The 23,426-nt window shown below is 43.5% G+C and overlaps 1 protein-coding gene across 1 annotated transcript in view; it reads right to left on the bottom strand.

The window, feature by feature from the left end:
- THADA (THADA armadillo repeat containing) overlaps positions 1-23,426 on the bottom strand; it is a 591,430-nt gene that overhangs the window by 400,305 nt on the left and 167,699 nt on the right. The window contains 2 exon segments of the mRNA XM_040430339.1: positions 8,561-8,683; positions 19,918-20,040. Coding sequence (XP_040286273.1) covers positions 8,561-8,683; positions 19,918-20,040 — 246 coding nt within the window.

Genomic DNA, 23,426 nt, shown 5'->3' with positions numbered 1-23,426 from the left:
ACTCCTTGTGCCTTTGTTTCATGAAGACAATCCCAAGTTAGATGCTCTAAGGGTTCATAGGAACATAGAGGGTGTGTCCCTCATTCGGGGCCAGAATGGTGCAGATCCAAGTTCTGCCAGACTCGAGCTGTCCATGCTGCAGGGAAATAGTCATGGCCAGGCAGACATCTTTGTTAAAATTAGATGTTGGGATGGATAGATGGATGGACAGACAATCCTCTACCGGCTCCACCGAGCTCAACATGAATACAAAAAAACTTAAAAAAATAAATGGATTAAATACGAGAGCTGATGGGAAAACAGGTCTGTTCCAGAAGAAAATAAATAAATAAAAATAATGTAGGTGTGAACACAACCTAAATGGGCCCATGGAACCATCAACAGCTGTTGTCCAAACACTCAGGTGTATATGGGTTTTCAATGGGAGAGAGAGGAGAAAGCCGTTTCGGGGCAACTTATTTCCTGGGAGAACAAGAGAATTGGGCCCAATGATTTTCTCCCCAACATTATCAGATGAGAGAGTAGGGAGGCCCACCCCCATACACATTGGACTGTCAACTGCCCATTGTCGGGTTAAGCCATCAATAACGAGTCTAATGTGTACTTGCCAGGCTGGGAGCACTTGCCCAACGTACGCACGTGATCCTAGAAGTGGCGGCCGCATGGAATCACAGCCCATCTCGGATGATCTTTTTGAGGCCGCCACTTCTAGGATCACGTGCGTACGTTGGGCAAGTGCTCCCAGCCTGGCAAGTGCTTTGGCGAGAGAACCAGACTCACGCTTGCGCTGCAGGTTGTAATCCCAGGCTGGGATCACATGCCCGATATACGGCACGACACGAGATCAGGACGCATCTCGGATAACCCCTTTAAGAGGGTCAACGATTACCCGTAAAACTCTGTCTTTCTTTTATTGATCCAAGGCTCTGTTCCAGAGTTAGATACTTTTGATTAATATACAAATTAGGCCTTTGATGCAATGAGGGTGTCACCATTGCTCTTGTTGCACCCAAGCTCCACTCCTTTCTGTCGCCAGCTCCTCCCTCGCTGCTTTGCCACTGCCTGACTCTGTCAATCAAGGGGCTGGTCCCAGAACCAATCAGAGTTTGGGGGCAACGAGAGCCATGCTAATGACATCATTGCACCAAAGGCCTAATTTGCATTTTAAGAAAAAGTATCATGACTTGGAAACAGAGCCTCCGATCTACAACAGAAAAACCGAGTTTTGATCAGGTGAACCACAGCTATGGTTGGAAAGGCAGGTCGCTGGTGACAGGTTCCCTTTAAAGGGGTGTTCTAGGCAGATAATTAAAAAACAGAAAGAGGTAGAGAGCAAAATGAACTGTTTGGAGGAGAGTAAAGCATCTTTGACATTTTTAACCCTTTGTGACCCGTTTTTGGTAACAAAATCTACCTGAAGCACCTTCTTGAGCATCAATCATTTTATTCCGGTGATCTACAATGGACTTGGGAAGTCTTGAGATCTGATCATTTTACTACAGCTTCTGCATTATACAGACCGCAGCCTGGTCAGCTATAACAAGCCTGGCTCTCCACACTGGATGTCCTGGCGTCTACAATCTACGAGGTAATTGCTCCTTTATACTTCAGGAAGCCGGGCAAACATATTAAGTAGTAAAGTGGTTCAGTAAATTGTTCAAATGGTTCACTAGTAATAGAGCCGAGATCTGTCATTCATTATTAATTATGAGAAGATTATCTTCTTAGAGACTTCCCTTCTGCTGGAGAAAAGGAGGCCTCACAGAACATTCAGGAGGTAAAACAGAAGACTTTCTAAACCAAAGGCTCAAATTTTAAAGGGATGTTTCAGAGTTATATTTATATCCACGAAGGCGAATCTTAAAATCTCATCAAGAAAACCTCTTTTTATATTATAGCTGGCCGTAACAAGTTTAGTTTCCGAAACTCTGAGCCATAAACGGTCGGCATCTGCACGTTTCTCCTACAGCGGCCACTACAGGAGAAAAGTAGCATAACAAGCTGGACATTCAAGGGAATGTCCGACCAAGAAACATAAGGACGGGTCGGGTGAACCAGAGTGAGAACCACTCTTTGTTAACGGCTCTCTATTAAGGCAAGAGGAGGGGTATCCCAAATGGTCAAATGTCCTAACGGGCCCTATCAAAGTGGTTTATTTTCAGGAAAGAGCCTATTTAACCAAAATGGCGATCGCTATAGCTCAATCAGGGCTGGTGATCCTGTGGCTCCGTCCTTCTGAGGTTCTGGGGAGAACATACAGCGTATGCGCTGGAAGATACTGGAAGCAAATACAACAGAAGTGCCTAGAGCCCCGTGAAAAGGGTCTGCGTAAGGTACAGTCAGGTCCATAAATATTGGGACATCGACACAATTCAAACATTTTTAGCTCCATACACCACCACAATGGATTTGAAATGAAACAAACAATATGTGCTTTAACTGCAGACTGTCAGCATTAATTTGAGGGTATTTACATTCAAATCAGGTGAACGGTGCAGGAATTACAACAGTTTGCATATGTGCCTCCCACTTGTTAAGAAACCAAAAGTAATAGGACAGAATAATAATCATAAATCAAACTTTCACTTTCTAATACCTGATTGCAAATCCTTTGCAGTCAATTACAGCCTGAAGTCTGGAACGCATAGACCTCACCAGACGCTGGGTTTCATCCCTGGTGATGCTCTGCCAGGCCTCTACTGCAACTGTCTTCAGTTCCTGCTTGTTCTTGGGGCATTTTCCCTTCAGTTTTGTCTTCAGCAAGTGAAATGCATGCTCAATCGGATTCAGGTCAGGTGATTTCCTTGGCCATTGCATAACATTCTACTTCTTTCCCTTTAAAAACTCTTTGATTGCTTTTGCAGTATGCTTTAGGTCGTTGTCCATCTGCACTGTGAAGCGCCGTCCAATGAGTTCTGAAGCATTTGGCTGAATATGAGCAGATAATATTGCCCGAAACACTTCAGAATTCATCCTGCTGCTTTTGTCAGCAGTCACATCATCAATAAATACTAGAGAACCAGTTCCATTGGCAGCCATACATGCCCACGCCATGACACTACCACCACCATGCTTCACTGATGAGGTGGTATGCTTAGGATCATGAGCAGTTCCTTTCCTTTTCCATACTCTTCTCTTTCCATCATTGTGGTACAAGTTGATCTTGGTCTCATCTGTCCATAGAATGTTGTTCCAGAACTGTGAAGGCTTTTTTAGATGCCGTTTGGCAAACTCTAATCTGGCCTTCCTGTTTTTGAGGCTCACCAATGGTTTACATCTTGTGGTGAACCCTCTGTATTCACTCTGGTGAAGTCTTCTCTTGATTGTTGACTTTGACACAGATACACCTACCTCCTGGAGAGTGTTCTTGATCTGGCCAACTGTTGTGAAGGGTGTTTTCTTCACCAGGGAAAGAATTCTTCGGTCATCCACCACAGTTGTTTTCCGTGGTCTTCCGGGTCTTTTGGTGTTGCTGAGCTCACCGATGCGTTCCTTCTTTTTAAGAATGTTCCAAACAGTTGTTTTGGCCACGCCTAATGTTTTTGCTATCTCTCTGATGGGTTTGTTTTGCTTTTTCAGCCTAATGATGGCTTGCTTCACTGACCAGAGAGAAAAAAGTGTTGGTCCAAAATTTCACTGTGAAAGGACGGTTTAAAGAGGTGAAATTTTTTTTTTTTTTTATCCCCACAAAAATATAAAGCTGCATTTCTGTCTCAGAAACTCCACTATCAAGAGTTTAATATCAAACTTATAACAGGCCAAACTACTAAAGCTGAAGGATAAAAAAAAAAACACACTATTAAAAATAGTAATTACTTCAAAGTACAGCACATCTGTAATGTCAGCACAGAGCGGCCGATCCATGCTCCTCCACCCACCAATTCCCTTAACAACCGTACTAACCCCCTTTTGCAGGGATATTATCCAAGGCAGAGCACTTTGAGGAATGGCTTTAGCAGATGTCATTTTTTTTAATAAAAAATAAAATACAATAAAAGAAATATATGCAAAGCTATTCCTTCCAAAGTGCTGCTTGTGCGTCACATAAAAAGAAGCGCAGCAGCTGGTCACATAGTAGGGCCTCAGACACAACCGTATGTATTTTCCAGTCCGCAAAATGCGGATCCACAAAATACAGATGTGGTCCGTGTTGCATCTGTTTTTTTTTTTTTGCGAATCCATTGACTTCAATGGGCCCATGCTCAAGTATAGCACATGCTTTATCTTTTTGGACATACCGATGCGGAAAGAACATGGATGATCTGTGTGCTTTCCGCATCCGTATGTCCGTTCTGTAAAAGACAGGACATGTCCTATTCTAGGCCGCAAAATACAGACCACGGACTCAATGAAGTCAATGGCTCCGCAAAGAAAAAAACTGATGCAACTCGGACGTCATCCATATTTTGCAGATCTGCGTTTTGCAAAATACATACGGTCATGTGCATGAGGCCTAATAGCGCATGTGTGTATTATGCATTTGTGTGTGTTACAACAGTGTTTTTTTAAAAGGTTTTCAACACATTTTCCACGTGAAAATTGACAAATACACATTATTCTATTGATTTTAATGGTAATATGGTAAGGAATTAAAAAATTTATAATACAAAGAAAACGGCTTACCCCCCAATCTACAAGAGGATAAGAATCACAAAGGATTGGTGCACTAAATAATCCACTCTGCATTCCCATTAAAGGGGTGGGCGAAAAGTACCTATTCAGTGGGGTCTGACCACTGGGATCCCGACTGATCTCGAGATTTAGACACTGACTCAGGGGACCAAATGAATGGAGCAGCGGTCAAGTATGTGTGCTGCCGCTCCATTCATACTCTACGGAGCTGCCAAAGAAAGCGAAGCGCTATACTTGTCTTTTTTACAGCAGTCGATAGAGAATTAATGGAGTGGTTTGCCACCCAATTTATTTGGGGGGAAACCATGACCCCCGTTCTCAGGATTGGTAGGGGTCCCTGCGGTCAAACCCCACACTGATCAAATACTCATCCCCTATCCTGTAGGAAAGGGAGTATATTTTCGCCTTGGTATAAACCCTTTAAAGGGGTTTCCCGGGAGGAAAATATTGCTGACCTATCCTCAGGAGAGCACAACTAAGCCAGTTCCCTTTACACCACTTCTGATAAATCAGTATTAGACACCCTGATCCCTCCCGGCAATCGTCAGCTAGCTAGCGGAGGACACAGCTGCTACTACAAGTCCCCATGCAGGGCAGTGGTGTGCCGGCGGCAGATCGCGATTACACAGCGACATCTGCCACCAGCACCATTGTGATTTTTAAGCATGCAGAAAAATCACAATTGCCCGATGAACAATCGTTTGCTCGTTTGGAGGCAGTATTAGACTGGCAGATGATCGCTAACGAATGTTCATAGGAACGCTCTTTAGCGATCATCTGCCAGGAAATCTGTCCCATGGAGCGAAAGACACACATGCACGCTTCAGCTCCATGCAACTACATGGGACTGGCAGAGATAGGCGAGTACAAGTGCTCCATTGACGCAGGGGAACATGGGTGATTAGAGGGGGCCCCAGCGGTCGAACAGTTATACCCTAGCCCTGTGATGGCTAACTTCTGGCCCTCCAGCTGTGGTAAAACTACAACACCCAAGATGTACACTTGCTTGGCTGTTCTCAGAACTCCTAAGAAATAAATGGAGCATGCTGGGAGTCGTAGTTTCACCACAGCTGGATTGCCGGAGGTGAGCCATCACTGGCCTAGCCAAAAAGGGAACAAACCCTTTAACAGGCCCACTGCTAATGAACAGCAAAGATGAAGCCATCTATGAACGAGGTATTACATGTTACTACAGTACCACTCGAGGGCTTCTCGTCACTTTGTGATGTGTAATGCATATTTGTATTCATGAGAGAGATTTCTGTTCCTGCCATCATTCACATTAAGACATAACCGGTATCTGGGGGGGGAAAGTGCTTAATGTTTCCATCAGAACGGCTCGTATCGTGGGAGCAGCAGGGAGTAGGCTTCTCGCTTCTGCAGAGATTTCATTTAGAGTCGTTTGTCAGTGCTTCTCCCTGGCACTTGGAAGAAGGGAAGAGGTTTGGAGGGTACCATGGCACCAGGTCTAATCTGTCCAAAGACGTGACAGTGGAAAAAGCAATAACTCACGGCTTAAGGTCTTGGGAGTATGAAGATTTTATACGCAACAGATGTTCTCAGTGCATGAAGGTGAGTATAGCTTCTCATCAAACATGCGCCGCTCCCCGTACACTCCCTGAGAAGATTACTTGCTGAACTATGGTGCATGACAACGAGAAAACCAGGCTGAGATTTAACTATAGGAAGGCCAAGACTTCTGCCGCACTACAGTAAACCCGTACAATGGTACAGTGGGTGGCAGGTTTTCAATCATTCACACGTTCTTGTCCATGATGACCTTTGTGTCAAGATGGTCAGTGGTTCATCCATGAAGGATCTGTGCTTGATCCGAGTGTCCGTTTTTTGCCCTCCATCTGTATTCCACGCACACTGCTCAGCTGAAAAGTCATTTCCAGAGCATTTCCTACCAACGGTCCATGTAAACCACGGTGAAAACACGATTTCACGGATCTATAGCCTATAATGTGCGTGAGGCATCCGTTATTTCGAATAAAATTAGGGTATGCTTCCCCATGAGGTTACCACAGTCCATGGATAAGCACTGATCGTGAACGCACGCGTTGAAGTCAATGGATACCTGGGCGGTCCGTGGAGACCACAGACAGCACGCATACGTGATTTACTGACATGTGAAAGAGGCCTTCGGGTGAAATCTGCCGTAAAGTCTGGGGCAACTCTGCATGCATCCACGTGGACATATATTCAAAGTTGACTGTATGAAAGAGACCGCGTGACTACTCACTCTGTTATCAACACATCCCTATTCATAGGGGGGGGTCCCAAATTCTGCTGTAATTGATGTCTTCATGTATCGTTCTAGCGGTCAGAGCTTTGTTTTGCTGTTGCAGAACCCCAAGTCCCCTGCACAGATTTAAAGGGTTTGTCCAGTGACAAGAGGAAACTGGAAAACTCAGAGGATCGACCTGTAGGATAGATGATTACTTTTCTGACAGATCCCGCACCCATGTTCTCGTTCGCCCAGCCGGGCTCTGTTTTCCTGGCTGCAAAGTTGACATCACATTGACAATACCTGGCCTCAGCGGTGGACTGAAGAGGCGGGTGATTGGCTGCAGCGGTTACGCGCTGCTGACAAGATGTCACCGTTGCAGCTGGGAAAACAGACCCTGGCCGAGAGAACTGGAGCGAAGGCGCAGGATCTGTTGGGAAAGTAATCATCTATATTTTTTTTCTTGTCGATCCCCTGAGTTGTCTGGTTTCCTCTTGAAACTGGAAACCCCCCTTAGTCCTCCTTCACACGAGCGTGACAGATTGACTCCGGATGCGTTCAGTGAAACTCGCACCATTTTGCAAGCAAGTTCAGTCAGTTTTCTCAGCGATTGCGTTCAGTTTTTTCCGCGCGGGTGCAATGCGTTTTACACGCGCGTGATAAAAAACAGACGGAGTACAGATAACATCTCTTAGCAACCATCAGTGAAAAACGCATTGCATCCGCACTTGCTTGCGGATGCAATGTGTTTTTCACTGAAGCCCCATTCACTTCTATGGGGCCAGGGCTGCGTGAATATAGAACATGCTGCGTTTTTCACACAACAAAGAACTGATGCGTGAAAAAAACTAAACGCTCATGTACACAGACCAATTGAAAAGAATGGGTCAGGATTCAGTGCGGATGCTAGGCGTTCACTTCACGGATCGCACCCGCACGGGAAACTCGCTCGTGTGAAAGGGGCCTTAAAGCGGTTGAGCAACCAAAAATCCCCCGAGTGCCCCTACTGTCAGTGTGATTAATTTTAATTGTATTTGTATTACTATGCAATGAACAGAGCATTTCAAATGAAGCATTATTACAATATAGACACAAAAAAATCTATTATTTTTTTCTTTGTGCACGTAACATTTTACTTTCTGGTAGCGCCCCCTGCTGTTTATCCTTTTGGTCCGCCTTCTCCTGTATTCGGAGGTGGACTAACATTCTCCCTGGCTTCCCTGCTCCCTCCCTTCTCTCAGTGCTTGCATAGTCATGTTATAGAGAAGTCATCCCTACTTTGAAATTCATAGAAACATATAGCTGTATGTCTCTCTAGACAGTGGACAAGGAAATTGGGGGTATTACATATCATAGTGCTTTTATTGGTGGAATCGCTGGGACTGTGCGTCAGCGACCATCTTCTATAGTCCACAAGAGTGGACTATAATGCACTCTTGGGAGACCCAGCTGCTTGACTTTCACATGGAACGAGCTGCTGCCCACCCACAGAAAGTGAAGGGACCAGAGCCGCAGAGATGTGAGTAAAAATAAAAGGGTGAAAATTACACTAGAGAGCAGCATTTTTATTTATTCATAGGTTTTTTATTTTACACAGTTTCCTGCTCTTGGCCAATCTGTTAAAAAAAACTTTGACATACACAAAACTTTGATTTCTTTGGACTTACACAAAATAAATTAAACAGAATGAATACTTACAGCCCAGACAGGAGAAGTAAATCCAAGAATGGCGGCTTGGGTTCCCTCTCCTACATAAGGAATCACATTTTCACCAAGACGCGTGTCCCGGAAAACTGCTCGCAAAATGTTTAAAGCGTGAACCTACGAGAGAAAGAGACAAAACAGCACTGAGTTAATTGTTGCAGCAGAGCTGAGTGTTTGTTACAATGTCTCCAGTATAGGCAATGCTCTGTGAGCTGAAACCCAAATCTCTCTCCTGCCCCCAAGGTTTGGTACAACGTATTAGCGCAGGCAGGACCTTCAGTCAACTCAGAGTACTCGCTGTTTGGCGGGATGTATCGTAGCAGGCCATCATCTGTCTGTGAACTAGTCCTTACATGCCTAATATTGTGAGTTTTTTGGGCTTTCCTCCTCAAAATCAGCTCTAAAGACGCCTCAAAACAACCTCCCATTAATTTCAATGGGAAGCAGCACAAGTTTTGTTTTTTTACACGTGGAAAAAATAAGAACAAAAAAGTCCATACGTTTTTTTATCATTCTGCAAGCTTTTATGGTGCAGATCGGCTTCAAAAACCTCAAGCAGAAAATTTAGCTTTGTAATAAAGTGAACACCCATTGGTTAAAAGAGACGCGTAAAAAAAAATAAAAAAAAAAAGTATCAAAAATGCGTCAACAATTGCACCCAAAAAGCCCGGATTTTTTTAAGCATGAATCAGTCATGTAAACTGGTCCTAAGGGTTTTCTGCCCATGGCATTAAAGAGGTTGTCCCACAAAAATATTCAACATTTTTCAGTACAGCACCTGGATCTGAACACTTATGTAACTGCATGTAATTAAAAATCTATTATAGCTATTATAGTTATTCAATGAAATCGATCCGTATAGCGCCACCTGTTGTTTGATTTTTTTTTTTCTAATTTCTCTGTCCACCTCAGTGAGGTGGATGCACATGCTCCGTTCCATCCTTCGACTGCCACCATCTTTAGCAAAAGGATACGCGCAATAAGCTTCCAGCTTGAAAACAAATCTTACAGAGGAATTGGAGGAATGATTGGGGAGATCTCTGGATCCATGTGAGGCACAGGGCTGGTGCTAGCTTTGTTCATAAAGTGATTGTCATATATATGATGTCTTATTTTCACTTTTTACATTAATCATGGGACAACCCCTCTATATAAGGGCTCATTCAGAAGGACGTATGCTGTCCGCAAAAATGCGGATCCGTTTTTTTTTTTTTGGGGGGATTAGATGCAGACCCATTCACTTCTATGGGGCCCTTTTCTTCTGTTCTACGGCTCCGCAAAACAAACAAAACATGTCCTAGACTTGGCAGTGAAAATCAGGATGTGGCCCCATTGAAGTCGATGGGTCCGCAGCATACGGACGTCTGAATGAGCCCTAAGGCTGATTTAATAAACAGCAAGCAGAGATCTTCAAAATAATAAGGTTATAAAGTACAAAGCATATCAAAAACTTATCGTACAGAAATTTTATGAAGAATGTGATCCGCTTCCTTACAGATAGTCATGTTTTACTCAGAGGCAATGTATCATTTCAGAAAAAAAAACACAAATGGGTTCAATTACAATCCCTACCCTGGAATAGCAACTTTTTAAACGCCATTTGCGCAAAAAAGTTTTGGCTGCCACTTTCCAAAAAGGGGGAGTGGTGAGAATGTGGCATGGATGGGGCCATCGCCCTTGGCAAATGTCGTTTCTGCCGACTTTTTTTTGTAGAAATGATGACTGAAATCTATGCCAGATACGATTTGATTCTAGGTACATGGATGCACTTCAGTTATGATGAGGTGTGGGCCTTGTCCGGTGCTGCTGGGGGACAACAAGACCACTAATAAATGACCTTATAGTATAAATAAACTAAATGCGCATGAGGGGCAAGGTGAGCTGGATGGCTCCTCCGCCTAGCTTAGCTTCAATGACCATATAAGCAAGCAGGCAATCCAAGCTAGGCATTAAGAAGCCGGAGGAGGGCCTCTCTACTCGCGCCTTTCTAGCTTCAAAAACTATGGCTACTTTCACACTGGGGCAGCAGGGTCCGGCAGGCTGTTCCCGGATTTGTGCGAACGCTAGCCCACCGTGCCGCCGGAAGTCCGCTCCGTCCCCATTCACTTCCGGCTGCAGCACGGCAAACAAGCATGCTGTAGTTTTTGCCCAGCCGACTCTTGGCATGTTTGCCGTGCTGCGGCCGGACCTCCGGTCCACCCCCATTAGAGTAAATGGGGCCCGGGCAGACTTCCGGCGGCACGAACCCTGCTGCCGCAAGTGGGAAAGTAGCCTATGTTTGCTCTGAAATGCTATTTGAATGTATTCGTTTTATTTTTTATTAATCTATTTTATTATTTTATTTAATTCAATATATTTTATAATATGTATTTATTTTATATAATATAATCCACTGCAGCTTTCAGAATAAAACACAGCGGTCTGTCACGAGGGAGCCTGTCGGGATTTCATGCTGCCTGGGATTTCAACAGCATGAGGCCTCATGCACACGGCCGTTGTTTTGGTCCGCATCCGAGCCACAGTTTTTGAGGCTCGGATGCGGACCCATTCACTTCAATGGAGCCGCAAACGATGCGGACAGCGCTCCGTGCTCCGTTCCGTGGTCCGCCAAAAAAATATAACCTGTTCTATTCTTGTCCGCTTTTGCGGACAAGAATAGGCAGTTATATTAATGGCTGTCCGTGCCGTTCCGCAATTTGCGGACCGCAAAACACACAATGGTCGTGTGCATGAGGCCTGACACTGATGATAGGTTCCCTTTAAAAGATAAGTTACACTTTTGCGACCAAAGTGTTTTATATCGTTCCAAGGCATCTGAAAGAAATAATGAAGAAACGCTTTTTATGAAAATTGGCAACGTTTTGGGTCTACAGCTCCTACTGAGACAAATACGTTTCCATGCGAAGACTGCAAACAAACCCTGTGTAGTCTATGGCCTCTTTCACACGGGGGTCATGTTTTTGGCCCGGATAAGATTTTTCCGCGCGAGTGCAAAACATTGTAATGCGTTTTGCACGCGCGTGAGAAAAATCGTCATGTTTGGTACCCAGACCCGAACCCGGACTTTTTCACAGAAGTTCGGGTTTGGGTTATGTGTTGTGTAGATTGTATTATTTTCCCTTATAACATGGTTATAAGGGAAAATAATAGCATTCTTAATACAGAATGCATAGTACAATAGGGCTGGAGGGGTTAAAAAAATAAATAACTCACCTTAATCCACTTGATCGCGCAGCCCGTCGTCACTGCGCTCATCACATGGTCCATCACATGATCTTTTACCATGGGATGGATCATGTGACGGACCATGTGATGAGCTTGCTTGCGGATGCTTACGATTTTCACGCAGCCCCATTCACTTCCTGGGTCCCGCCGCCTACTAGGGCAGTGCCGCTTTGTCACCGCATTGTCGCTGCTCCTTTTTGTCAGAGTAGGTCCCACTCAAAGAGGCGACCTTGGCGTGGTGAGTGGGCTTATGCCTTTTGATCAAAATGTACACTAATGCCTCTTGTACAGCATGTAGTATGGGGGGCTGTACACTTTAATATAGCGCTGAGAAGCGAGTTAGATCAAAGCATAGCATTGTGGATGTGCGATCCAGTTCTGTTCTTCTCCCCCAGATCACTTATATGGGGCCTGCGTTGCGTGGAAAACGCACAAAGAGGAGCATGCTGCGATTTTCACGCAAAACGCAAAAGTAATACGTCAAAATCGCCGCTCATCTGCACTGCCCCATAGAAATAAATGGGTCCGGATTCAGTGCGGGTGCAATGCGTTCACCTCACGCATTGCACCCGCGTGGAAATCTCGCCCGTGTGAAAGGGGCCTAAGAGTACATTCAGATGGATTTTAAAAACAGCAAAATGGTCCATTTTTAACAGCCATTTTTTCCACAAATCCCTTTCTTAAAAAAATTGGTCTTTTGACTTGTATGGACAGCTTTTTGACAGCTGTAACTCTCGGAACCATTATAAAAAAAAATAAAAAATAAAAAAGTGTGTAAATAGAACCATAGACTGCAATTGTTCTGATGGCATGAAAGACATTAAAGAGGACCTTTCATCAGCATCAAGTATGTAAACTGAATATACATACATGGAGAGCGGCGCCCAGGGATCCCCCTGCACTTACTATTATCCCCGGGCGCCGCTCCGTTCTCCGGGTTACAGGCTCCGGTAAAGTCATAGTTAGGCTCCACCCATTTGAGCCTGCCGCGGTCTCCTTCTCCTATGCTGTAGCGCTGGCCAATCGCAGCGCTCAGCTCTTAGCCATGCTATGAGCTGAGCGCTGCGATTGGCCAGCGCTACAACATAGGAGAAAGAGACGCCGGCAGGCTCAAATGGGTGGAGCCTAACTATGACTTTACCGGAGCCTGTAACCGGAGAACGGAGCGGCGCCCGGGGATAATAGTAAGTGCAGGGGGATCCCTGGGCGCCGCTCTCCATGTATGTATATTCAGTTTACATACTTGATGCTGATGAAAGGTCCTCTTTAAAGTCCATCTGTCAGCAGATTTGTACCTATGACACTGGCTGACCTGTTACATGTGCACTTGGCAGCTGAAGGCATCTGTGTTGGTCCCATGTTCATATGTGTCCGCATTGCTGAGAAAAATGATGTTTTAATATATGCAAATGAGCCTCTAGGAGCAACGGGGGCGTTGCCATTACACCTAGAGGCTCTGCTCTCTCTAAACTGCTGCACAAACTGAACAGATGCCATTATAATCAAACCTTTATGTTTGTGTCAGTTATGTGACATCAGACACCGTTATTTTTGCTCTTATAACAGAGCAGAAAAAAGGAAACTCATAGGACACATACGAACTTAGTCTAAACGTGATCATGGCTCGCTGGCATTTCTCTTCTGCACAGCGAGCCACTTTACTACTGAAGCACACGGCGCAGCGAGAGACTTTAGGAGGAGTCAGGGTCAGAGTGCAGAGGGTGTGGCTGTTGCAGAGAGAGCAGAGCCTCTGGGTGTAACGGCAACGCCCCCGTTGCTCCTAGAGGCCAATTTGCATATATTAAAACATCATTTTTCTCACCAATGCGGACACATATGAACATGGGGACCAACACAGATGCCTTCAGCTGCCGAGTGCACATGTAACAGGTCAGCCAGTGTCATAGGTACAAAACTGCTGACAGATGCCATTTAAAGTCATTCGTAAAGTAGCTACATTTTTTATCACAGATACCTGGGAACAATTAAAATATAGCTGCAGACATCAGTCCAGAGAAACTAAATTTGTATCTACAGTTCTGCAGCGACCATGGCAAAACCAGGAATATATCTGACTGGTGCTATAGACCCGAGCTAGAAAATGCTCAAAATGCACATAAACCTAAACTACACAGTAATATAAAAATCACTTAACGTATAACAGCTATCTGGAATGATGTAGAGGTGAACTTTTTTTTGCACTACCCTTTAAGAGCTTTTAACTAGATTCCATAATTTCAACATGCTCGGCCTAGTGTCGGAACGTGGCGATCGGGAATCACTTGTATGAGGAATTTTTCATATAAAGTTAATACATAAGGCAGCTCTTGCACAAGGCAGCTTTTTTTTTTTTCTTAGCGAAATAAATTCATGTCTAGACAACCAATGAAACACGTGCATTTTATTGATGCAGGTAGGCGCAAAAAAAAAAAAAAAGTAACGCTATTGTGCAAGGTTTTCTAATTGATTAACAACTGTTTTTGGTTAAAGCACCATCTGCACATCCCGTCCCGCTTTACTCACGGCTTGGATCCGGGCCACATATCTTGTTAATAAATAATTGCTGGCTTCAAAGTTATAATTTATGATTACCTTATTACAGGACCCTCATCATCATTACCTAATGCTCTACCTCACCTGCGAGCGTAAAATATACATGTTAATTAGCATAAATCAATCCTACATCTCGGATGTGCTATCAGTCCATTTGAAATGCAAACTAAAAATGCCTCGGGTGGTTCTGGGAAATATCCAAGACTTTCGTGTAAGGGAAGGGGGGAAAAAAATAAATGAAACATGTGACTGGGATATTCATCTGACTTGAAACAAGTCTCAATAGGGAATTGTACCGTTTCAAAAAAAATATATATATATATATATATATTATATATATGAAAGGGCTGAAACAGTAACAGATGTAGACGTAACCGATCAAACATGCTTAAAGCATTAATATGCACGGGTAAACACATCAGAAGTAAGCAGCGTCTCGCCGATAAAACTCAAAAATATGTTTTCGATTTCGCTGCGGTTTGCAGAAAGTGAGATCTTGCTTCAAGATGGTCATATAGATTAACATGCTAATGACAATATGTCTTCCACTCAGCACGCTAACCCGCTAGAGTAGTGGCCGGGAGGAGCTTTATGTCTCACAAGTATTAAAGGGATTTTAATATCGATAACCTATCCTCACGTTAGGTCATCAATATGAAATCAGTGGGGGTCCGACACCCAACCCCCCCTCCACCCGCCGATCAGCTGTTTGAAGACAAGGCAGTGTACTATGCGAGTGCCGCTTCCTGTTCATTACACTACGAGTCGTCTCCTGTGGAGCGGTGGCGCAGTGTAATTACCAGTACAAGTACTTGTCGTTACACTGCACCACCGAGACTTCAGAGATGACGTGAAGTGTAAAGAACAGGAAGCAGCCCTCACATGGAGGCCCGTCTCGTCTTCATAAAGCTGATCGGCGGGGGGTTCCGGGTGTCAGACCCCCCACCGATCAGATATTGATGACCTATCCTGACGATAGGTCATCAATATATATATATAGCAGGAAAACACCTTTAAGAATGAGAAAAGTTTATGAACTAGGCAACATCCAGGACATCTTGACGGTAAAAAGTTTCCCTAAGTATGGTAGGCTCAATATCCATAGGCAGCAACATTAGGCAGTGCTAAATAATGTCCTGCCTTTAAAGGACATCTGTCAGCAGTTTTGTACCTATGACACTGGCTGACCTGTTACATGTGCACTTGGCAGCTAAAGGCAACTGTGTTGGTCCCATGTTCACATATGCTCTCTCTGCAACTGCTGCGCCCTCAGTACCTCCATTGACAGGCCAGGAGTGATGATATTTGCACTGCCTGTTCTTGTCAAAGTGCAGAGGATGCATCACACTTGGCCCTGTCAACGAAAGTACTGAGGGTGCGGCAGTGGCAGAGAGAGCCTCTAGGTGTAACGACAACGCCCCCGTTGCTCTTAGAGGCTCATTTGCATATATTAAAACCTCATTTTTCTCAGTAATGCGGGCACATACGAACATGGGACCAACACAGATGCAAGTGCACATGTAACAGGTCAGCCAGTGTCATAGGTACAAATCTGTTGGCAGATGCCTTTTAAAAAGGAGCTGTCTACTCCCCTGACATGACTGTTTTAGTAACTACTTGCCTTCCCCATGTAATAACAATTCCAGAACAACTATTCTTATTACTCTATGATGTGCTATTCCTTTATTTTTCCTATTAGAAGCCATAAATGAATTAATAGCAGTGTGCAATAAAGGTCCGGGGGGGATTGTCCCTGCACAGTCCGGCGCTATCCAATCAGTGCTGCTGGGGTCAGACTGTGCAGGGACACACCCCCAACTGGTAAAACCCAGCTGAACCGTCACTGCAATCTGCTAGTCATTCATTCATGTATTCTAGCAGGAATAATAAAGGAATGCCACATCTTAGAGTCATATGAATAGATGCATCAAAACCGTTATTAGATGGAGGATGCAAATAATTACTAAAACAGACATGTCAGTAGAGGTAACCTCTAAGTTCATATGGCGAGCATCATTAAAAGGAAATAACCACAAGTCAGGAGGAAAGCCAACAGAAAGGACAATACAAGAATACAACAGCGGAAATCATGTCCTTATCTGTCCCTATAGATCGTCTAAGGGCCAAGGCCGTGTAGGTCATTTCCAAGCAGCTGCACTTGAATATATACCAGTCTGTTAGGCCAAAGTAATAATAATAATAATAAAAAACATTCACATCTAAACAACAGCTGCTGCTGCTGACGTGTGTCATCATAGTGGGGGAAAAAACACAATAGTAATGATATAGGTAATGTACAGAATGTACTCACAAGGTCCTGGGAAGAGTATTCACATCCAAGCTCTTAAAGGGGTTTTTCCGGGAATTAAAAAAAATAAAATTACTGAAAATAATAAAATATTACTTTATAATAAATATATTCCCAAATAACTTTAATTAGATATAATGGCTCGTTTGGCTGGGGAGCCATCATTAGGAGAAATACTTAATGTCTCCTCATGAACTTCATTCCTACAGAGATTCATCAGAATTTCTGTAGGAATGGAGTTCATAAGGAGACATGAAGTACAGAGAAGAGGATGGGGTAATAAGCAGCAGCAATTGTACGCAATCTCCATTAGTACAGTCTGTCCTGTCCGTCCTCTCTGTACTTTAATCATGAACTCCATTCCTACAGAGATTCAGCTGAAGATCATATTAAACAGTATTCAGGATCATAATCCCTGACAAGCAAAGCTCTTTAGCTCAGTGCTGTGAAGTAACTTGTCCTCCTGTGTGATTAGGACAGGTTTTGTGTGTACTAATAGGGCGGTGGCCATTTTATTTCTCCTAATGATTGTGTCCTAGACAAAACAAGCCATTATATCTAATGAAAGGTATTTGGGAATATATTTAGAATAAAGTAATATTTAAGTATTTTCATTTTCTTAATTTCCGGAAAACCCCTTTTAAGTCTAGAATGATGGCAAATGAAGTGAGACAAAAGCAGATAAAATAAAAAAAATAAATCATGAAACTCCCACTGCTAAATTACCTGGCAGTTCTATGGGAACCTCCCCACCCTCCCCTGACATGCCTGATCTTTGATTCTCAAGGAGATAAACTGCTGTGTATAGCAGTGACTTACTCACCTCTTCCAACTCAGAACGACAGGCGACAGCTATCTAAAATGAATGGTCAGGAGCTAGAGGCCGAGGCCCATAACCGAACCCAAGTGTACGCGCTGACCTGGGAGCCTTGGCTACAGTTTAGGAGCTCTTCTCGTTTCCAAACCTGGCTAGATACAGGTGATTTCACCTGAGACATCTCTGATAAGTTTTCCAGTCATCTCACCCCTCTTTCCCTCCCTCCATTTCCCTTTCCTGGTCTTTTGTCTGTCTACGTCGTGTTTTTGTTTGTTTTCTTGTCAATGTTAGTTGACTTTTTCGTGTTTCTTACCATGAGCCACGATTTTAGAAGCACTATATTTGCCTTACTATTAGTATGCAATTTAGGAACCCGATACGAGTGCTTGTTACTTTTTCCTTCCATATACGTGGCACTGCAACTTGCATTCTAGGTTTCCTTTTATTATTATGCTGCTTGAAGTGTGTGCACCACGTGGTGCCCGAGACGACTCACTTTCTCCAGCTAGAATGTTTTTAGGTTCTCTAGTCAGGGTTTACCTTATTTGAGTACACACTGGGTACAGGAGGCCTTTGTCTTTAAGCCTGGTTGTCTTGGGCGGTATTTATGGTTTATTTTGTTTTTCATTGTACCTTGACTAATGGACTATGCTGTAATGTATATCCGTTTAACCACTGAAGCCTCTACTTGAACTCAGGAAAAAGGGGCATTTACGGGTTACATTGCCTATAATGCCTTGTTTAATTGCTTTGTCCTTTCTTACAATAAAAAGAGATTCAACAATAAAATGAATGGTCAGCTTAAAGGGGTATCCTGAGAGCTGTACTCCGCTATCTCCAGCGCTCCCATAGAAATACATGGAACGGCGGTGTGCTTTTAAGACCAGTTGCTCTGTCCATTTCAGGAGAGCTCCACAGCAGTAGGAGTCCCACCAATCTGATAGTAATCCTCTACCCCGTGGATAGGTGATAACTTGTTATAACTGGAATACCACTTTAATTTTAAGACTAGAACGGGGTCCAGTAATTCCGTTTGAATAGGGCAGCAAGCACACATATGAACTGCCACTCCATTTAACTCTGTGGGACTGACGAGATAGCACAGTGAAAGTGCTCATATATATTAGGCTGTCCCAAGGAAATGATGAAGTGACACATGGAAATGATGGAGTGACAGACCGCATGCATGACTACCACTTCATTCAAAGGGGGAACACAGGGCTCCTATTCTTGTGATTGCAGCAGTCAGACCTATGTTGATAACACTTATCTCATATTCTTTGGATAGGGAATAAGCGTTTGTAATGGGACACTCCTTTAAATGAGATTTTGGGTTTGTTTGTGTGTTATACTCTAAACAATGTGGTATAGATGTAGAGCTTGCAGTGTGCGTTTCAACTTCCCTTTGTATTCATATTAGGGAGAATATGTCAGCAGTTTTGACCATGCTAAACTGCTGACAGAACTAGGTAGAGAGCAGAACAAACATACCTTTTGTGTAGCTTTTAGTATGAGGAGTAGCGTGAATGTGAAGTTTTATTCTGTGACATTCTTCCTCTGCAAGTGCCCAGGAAGCGGAGCTTCAATGCGAAGTGATATCTGCAGTGAGCTGCATCGCAGCCCATCCTGCCCTCTGCTCTAAGCGACAGCTGGAGTGGTCTCCTGGTTGGATGCTATAGCTGTCAATTACAGCAGAGGGGAGGATGAGCTGTGAGGCAGCTTAATGCAAAGAATGCTTCACAGTCAAACCTCACAGGAGCAGAACTTGGCTGAATAAAAGCTAATATTCACACTACTACTGATAAAAAAAATCTCTGCGAACTGTACATTTGTTTTGCTGTCCCCGACCCATACCTAGCATTGTAAGATGTTTTGCATGGTCAAAACTGCTGGCAGACTCCCTTTTAAACACTCATTCAGCATATAAGAGGTTGCAATGTATCATAGTTTGATTACTGTTGGATACAGAAGAGTTAAAAAATGCTTCTGAGTATCTACGATGCACTGTATCAGGAGCATAAAACAGCTTTAGGTAGAACATCAAAAGGACATTTCCCCCACTTCAAAGAAATGCCAGGCATATCTCTATATTAAAGAATCCATATTGTCTTATCACAATATAGGGGTAGACTAGATCCTACAAGAAAAAGAAAAAAATACATAATTTAGTAAGCTCGTGCAGCTTGGCCAGAAATTATTTTTAAAAAAAAGCCTCTGCAAGCTGAATCCAGAAACAGGACTGCCAGTTGGATGGTGTGGGTGTAAAAATGAATTGTTCAGTTAATTCTTGGACCTGATACATTGACTTCTGAGATCAAACTTTTCATCTGCTCTGTGATTTTGCAATGGATCGTCAGTAACCACAGTAACAGCTGTAAAGTTATATATCATGCCCTCTGTTGAAAGTGGCCTGCTGTGACTCCCGAGCCTGTATAATATCACCATCACCTGTGGGATTGTGCCGTTATTTCCACTCAAGTCACTCGAAGGCATGGCCAAGCTTATTAATTCCTTCATCGTCATCTTCAAGAGGCCTGCCTTGCTGTTCTTGGGTTCAGATGCCAGCAGGGCCTGTTAGGAGAAAGAAAAGGAAATGTGTTACCTGCATGGCTCAGTGGGCACAATTTCACTTTACCGCCAAAACCTCAAAGCGATGGTCTCACTAGATAACTACAAGAAGAAGACAGACTCTGGGAACATCTTTGCTAGAAGACCAGCAGATGAGTTTCATCAATTGTTAGCCAATGGTCTGATCAAACAAATCTGTGGAGTACTTCCTTATGCAATTTTAAAGGGTTGCCTGGTTTAGAAGAAAAAAACAATTTTCAAACACCTATTGAGGAACTATGAATTTGTAGAGGGGAGCCCACCCATTCACAACTTATATATTAGTCAGATTTGAAAGAAACTACAAACAGTGTCTCTCTGGAGGACCCAGCCCGTCCTTGCTTTTCACTGATTTAATTGAGCAGGGTGTAATACTAAATTTCTCCAGTGGTGGCACTGCAGAGAAAGTGAACATTTACTGCCAGTTCCTGTAGATTACAGCAGAACACTGAAGGTCCCAGGAACAGAACACTATGTAATAATTCTGGGGTTTTTTCTGTTCTTTTAGATTATTATTTTTAACAGGGGCTGGCCCAAGTGGACAATGGCTTTACACCTTCCAAAATAATGTTTACCTCAAGAGAAATGCAGAAATATTAGAGGTTCTTCTGACCCTCTTCCTCCTGATCATACCTGCATGTATGGTGTTCTTTTACCATCTACAAAATAATAACGCCCTGTGTAATATCTAATAACCACATGCAGAAGATAGGGCAGATCATGACACCAGGAAGAAGGGCAGAACCACAAGATGGCCACATAACAACAGACAAGAAAACCATTTAAGGTGAGACACCAAGCCTAAAGTCTTCATATGAATAGCCTTCAGCCCACTATTATGGGTGCTATCTACTGACAGTCCAAGCAGGTTCCATGGTTTCTCCTTGAGATAAGTAGCAATGTATTTGTTTGTCGGCCATTCACTTCTGTCCCAAAAGGAGGACTGCGAACTTAAAGTGGCCCTGGAAAATAACCTAAAAGTGGCCCCATGTTGTAGCCTTGAGCAAACTTACAGAAGCAAGGACCAACACAAGTAGGTGGGGTCAACCATACATAGCACAAAATATCACAACAGCAGAACCAAATACCACAGTATTCCACTGCATCGCTGTCCTGAGGAAATGATACCGTTGAATTCGAGAGGGCACCTGTGGCCATCTGCAAGTACTTGATGCTCCTGGGGTTGTCTCATTTCAGCAAGTGGCATTCATCATGTAGAGAAAGTTAATACAAGCCCCCTTTGCTGGCTGGATTCATTTTTCCATGACATTATACACTGCTCGTTTCCATGGTTACAGACCACCCTGCAATCAATATAGGAAAAGGCACCAGCCTATGTGAGCTCCCACGGCCACCAGAGAGGCTGACACTTTTGCCTATAGTGTGCAAGCACGACCACCAATGATTGATTCCAGGGTGGTCTGTAACCATGGACACGAGCAGTGTATAATGTGATGGAAAAATGAATCCAGCCAGCAAAGGAAGCAATATGGATAATAACAATACATTAGTAAGTGGCTTGTAATAACTTTATCTACATGATAAATCCCATTTACTGAAGTGAGACAGCTTTAATTAATGCTGAGAACATCAGTTTGTTATGCACCTAGCCAGCGTTCGTGAGGAGGGCTTGGGTGGCCCCATGGGCATCGGCCCACCAGGAAATTTCCCTGTGGCATCTATGACCACTTCGCTCCTGACCGTCTCCATAAGGATTAATATTCATCTTTGACCAAGCCAAAATGTGCATATTAATAAGGGCACAATGGACAGCTAAAACATATTTTAGTCCACAATTTTTTAAAACCTCTGACCCAAGGAAAACCTATGTTTTATTTAGGGAATAACCTATATTTGTATTCAGCATATTGGGTACGTGACAATCTGCATGTTCAGTCACTTTGCTAGATAAGATGCCCTTTGATTTCATAATTATTAGATTCTTCTAACATATAGAAGTACAATGGCCACTTTGTTGGAAAGTCAATGAACTCATAAAGCAGCTCAATGTGGAAACTGTATGAGAACCAAAAAAAACAAGCTGACCTACTTGTAGATGTGTAGATCCCAAGATCAGAACCCTGCTGCTTACAGTCATGAGGACACCGATTTATGACGTGCTACAGGCTTCAACAAGCACATCATACATAAATACATGTATATTATATATACACACACACACACATACAATTAGGATCCTCTTAGTACATGTAGTGTACGGGGACTGTAATGCCCGTCACTACAAAAGTGTCACTTGGTGTGCTGTCGTTCCCCCCTTATTTATGGGGAAGTTGGTATATGTCATCTTTATAAATTGTCATGTAATGTAATGTTATGTATTTCCCTGTTACTATTATCCTTGCATGTACAGGCCTGCTAGGGGTGTCATTCCAGCTTCTAGTCACTAGAGGGAGCTAGAGAGCCCTAGTATATATAAGGCCCAGTCAGGGAAGTGAAAGGGAGTCTAGTCTAAGTGTCTGTCTAAAGCTGCAGCCTGCAGTCTGAAGCTGGAGCTTAGACTATGTCAGAGACAAGTCCAGGCCTGAAGCCTGCGGACCAGGAGAGGGTATTGCAGTCCCTGTAACCGGGTTCCGAATCCAAGTAGAAGGTTCCCCTCCTGAATATATATATATGCAGAAGCAGGAAGACCACCGTTCAGAAGCTTCTAGAGTCTGAGGAAAGAGGGAGAGAGACAGAGGCAAAATCCAGAGAAGCAAGAGGTACTCAAGATAACAGAGGAGGTACTTTATAAAGCTAAAACCAAGGATATACGCCAGAGTTAAGGTATTGGGCCTTGGAGAAGATTTTCTATGTCCCAGGATCAGTCAGAGATAGAGTGCAAGCTCCTGTACTGCAAGTCCTGTGTGTTTAACACTCTGTAGTCACCTTGCTCAATCTGTATTGCCTGCATCAACCATATTGAAAAATCGACTGTATGCAAAGGAACTGCGCTTCCGTTAATGTCTCTATGAAAACTACTAAAGTTGGAGTTCTGTTTTAACATCACGGTGTTCCTCATTTATTCCTGCTATCAGCAAACGGCGTGCCACCGTTTAATTGGCACTGGCGTCACGAACATTTTCTACCATCACCTGCCTATGCAGAGAGTCAGCCGTCTCAGGTTAGTGTCTATTGCACTACTACACCCAGAAACACTATTAAACACAACTTGAGTACGCTGCACCTCTCTTTTGGCGTCACGAACAGGATACGCACGCTTTCCAGTGCAAGAAGCGTGAACTTTGTGCCTTATACAGTTGCCCTGTGACCAAAGTGACAAATTGCCTGTTTATTTAAAGTGGACTTTGTGGACTGAAAATCATACCAAAAGTGTTCCTAAAACTTCTAAA

The sequence above is a fragment of the Bufo bufo genome, chromosome 4, assembly GCF_905171765.1.
Source record: "Bufo bufo chromosome 4, aBufBuf1.1, whole genome shotgun sequence".
Classification (NCBI taxonomy): Eukaryota; Metazoa; Chordata; class Amphibia; order Anura; family Bufonidae; genus Bufo; species Bufo bufo.
Note: the sequence above shows the minus strand (reverse complement) of the source record. Positions and strands in the feature narration are given on the sequence as shown.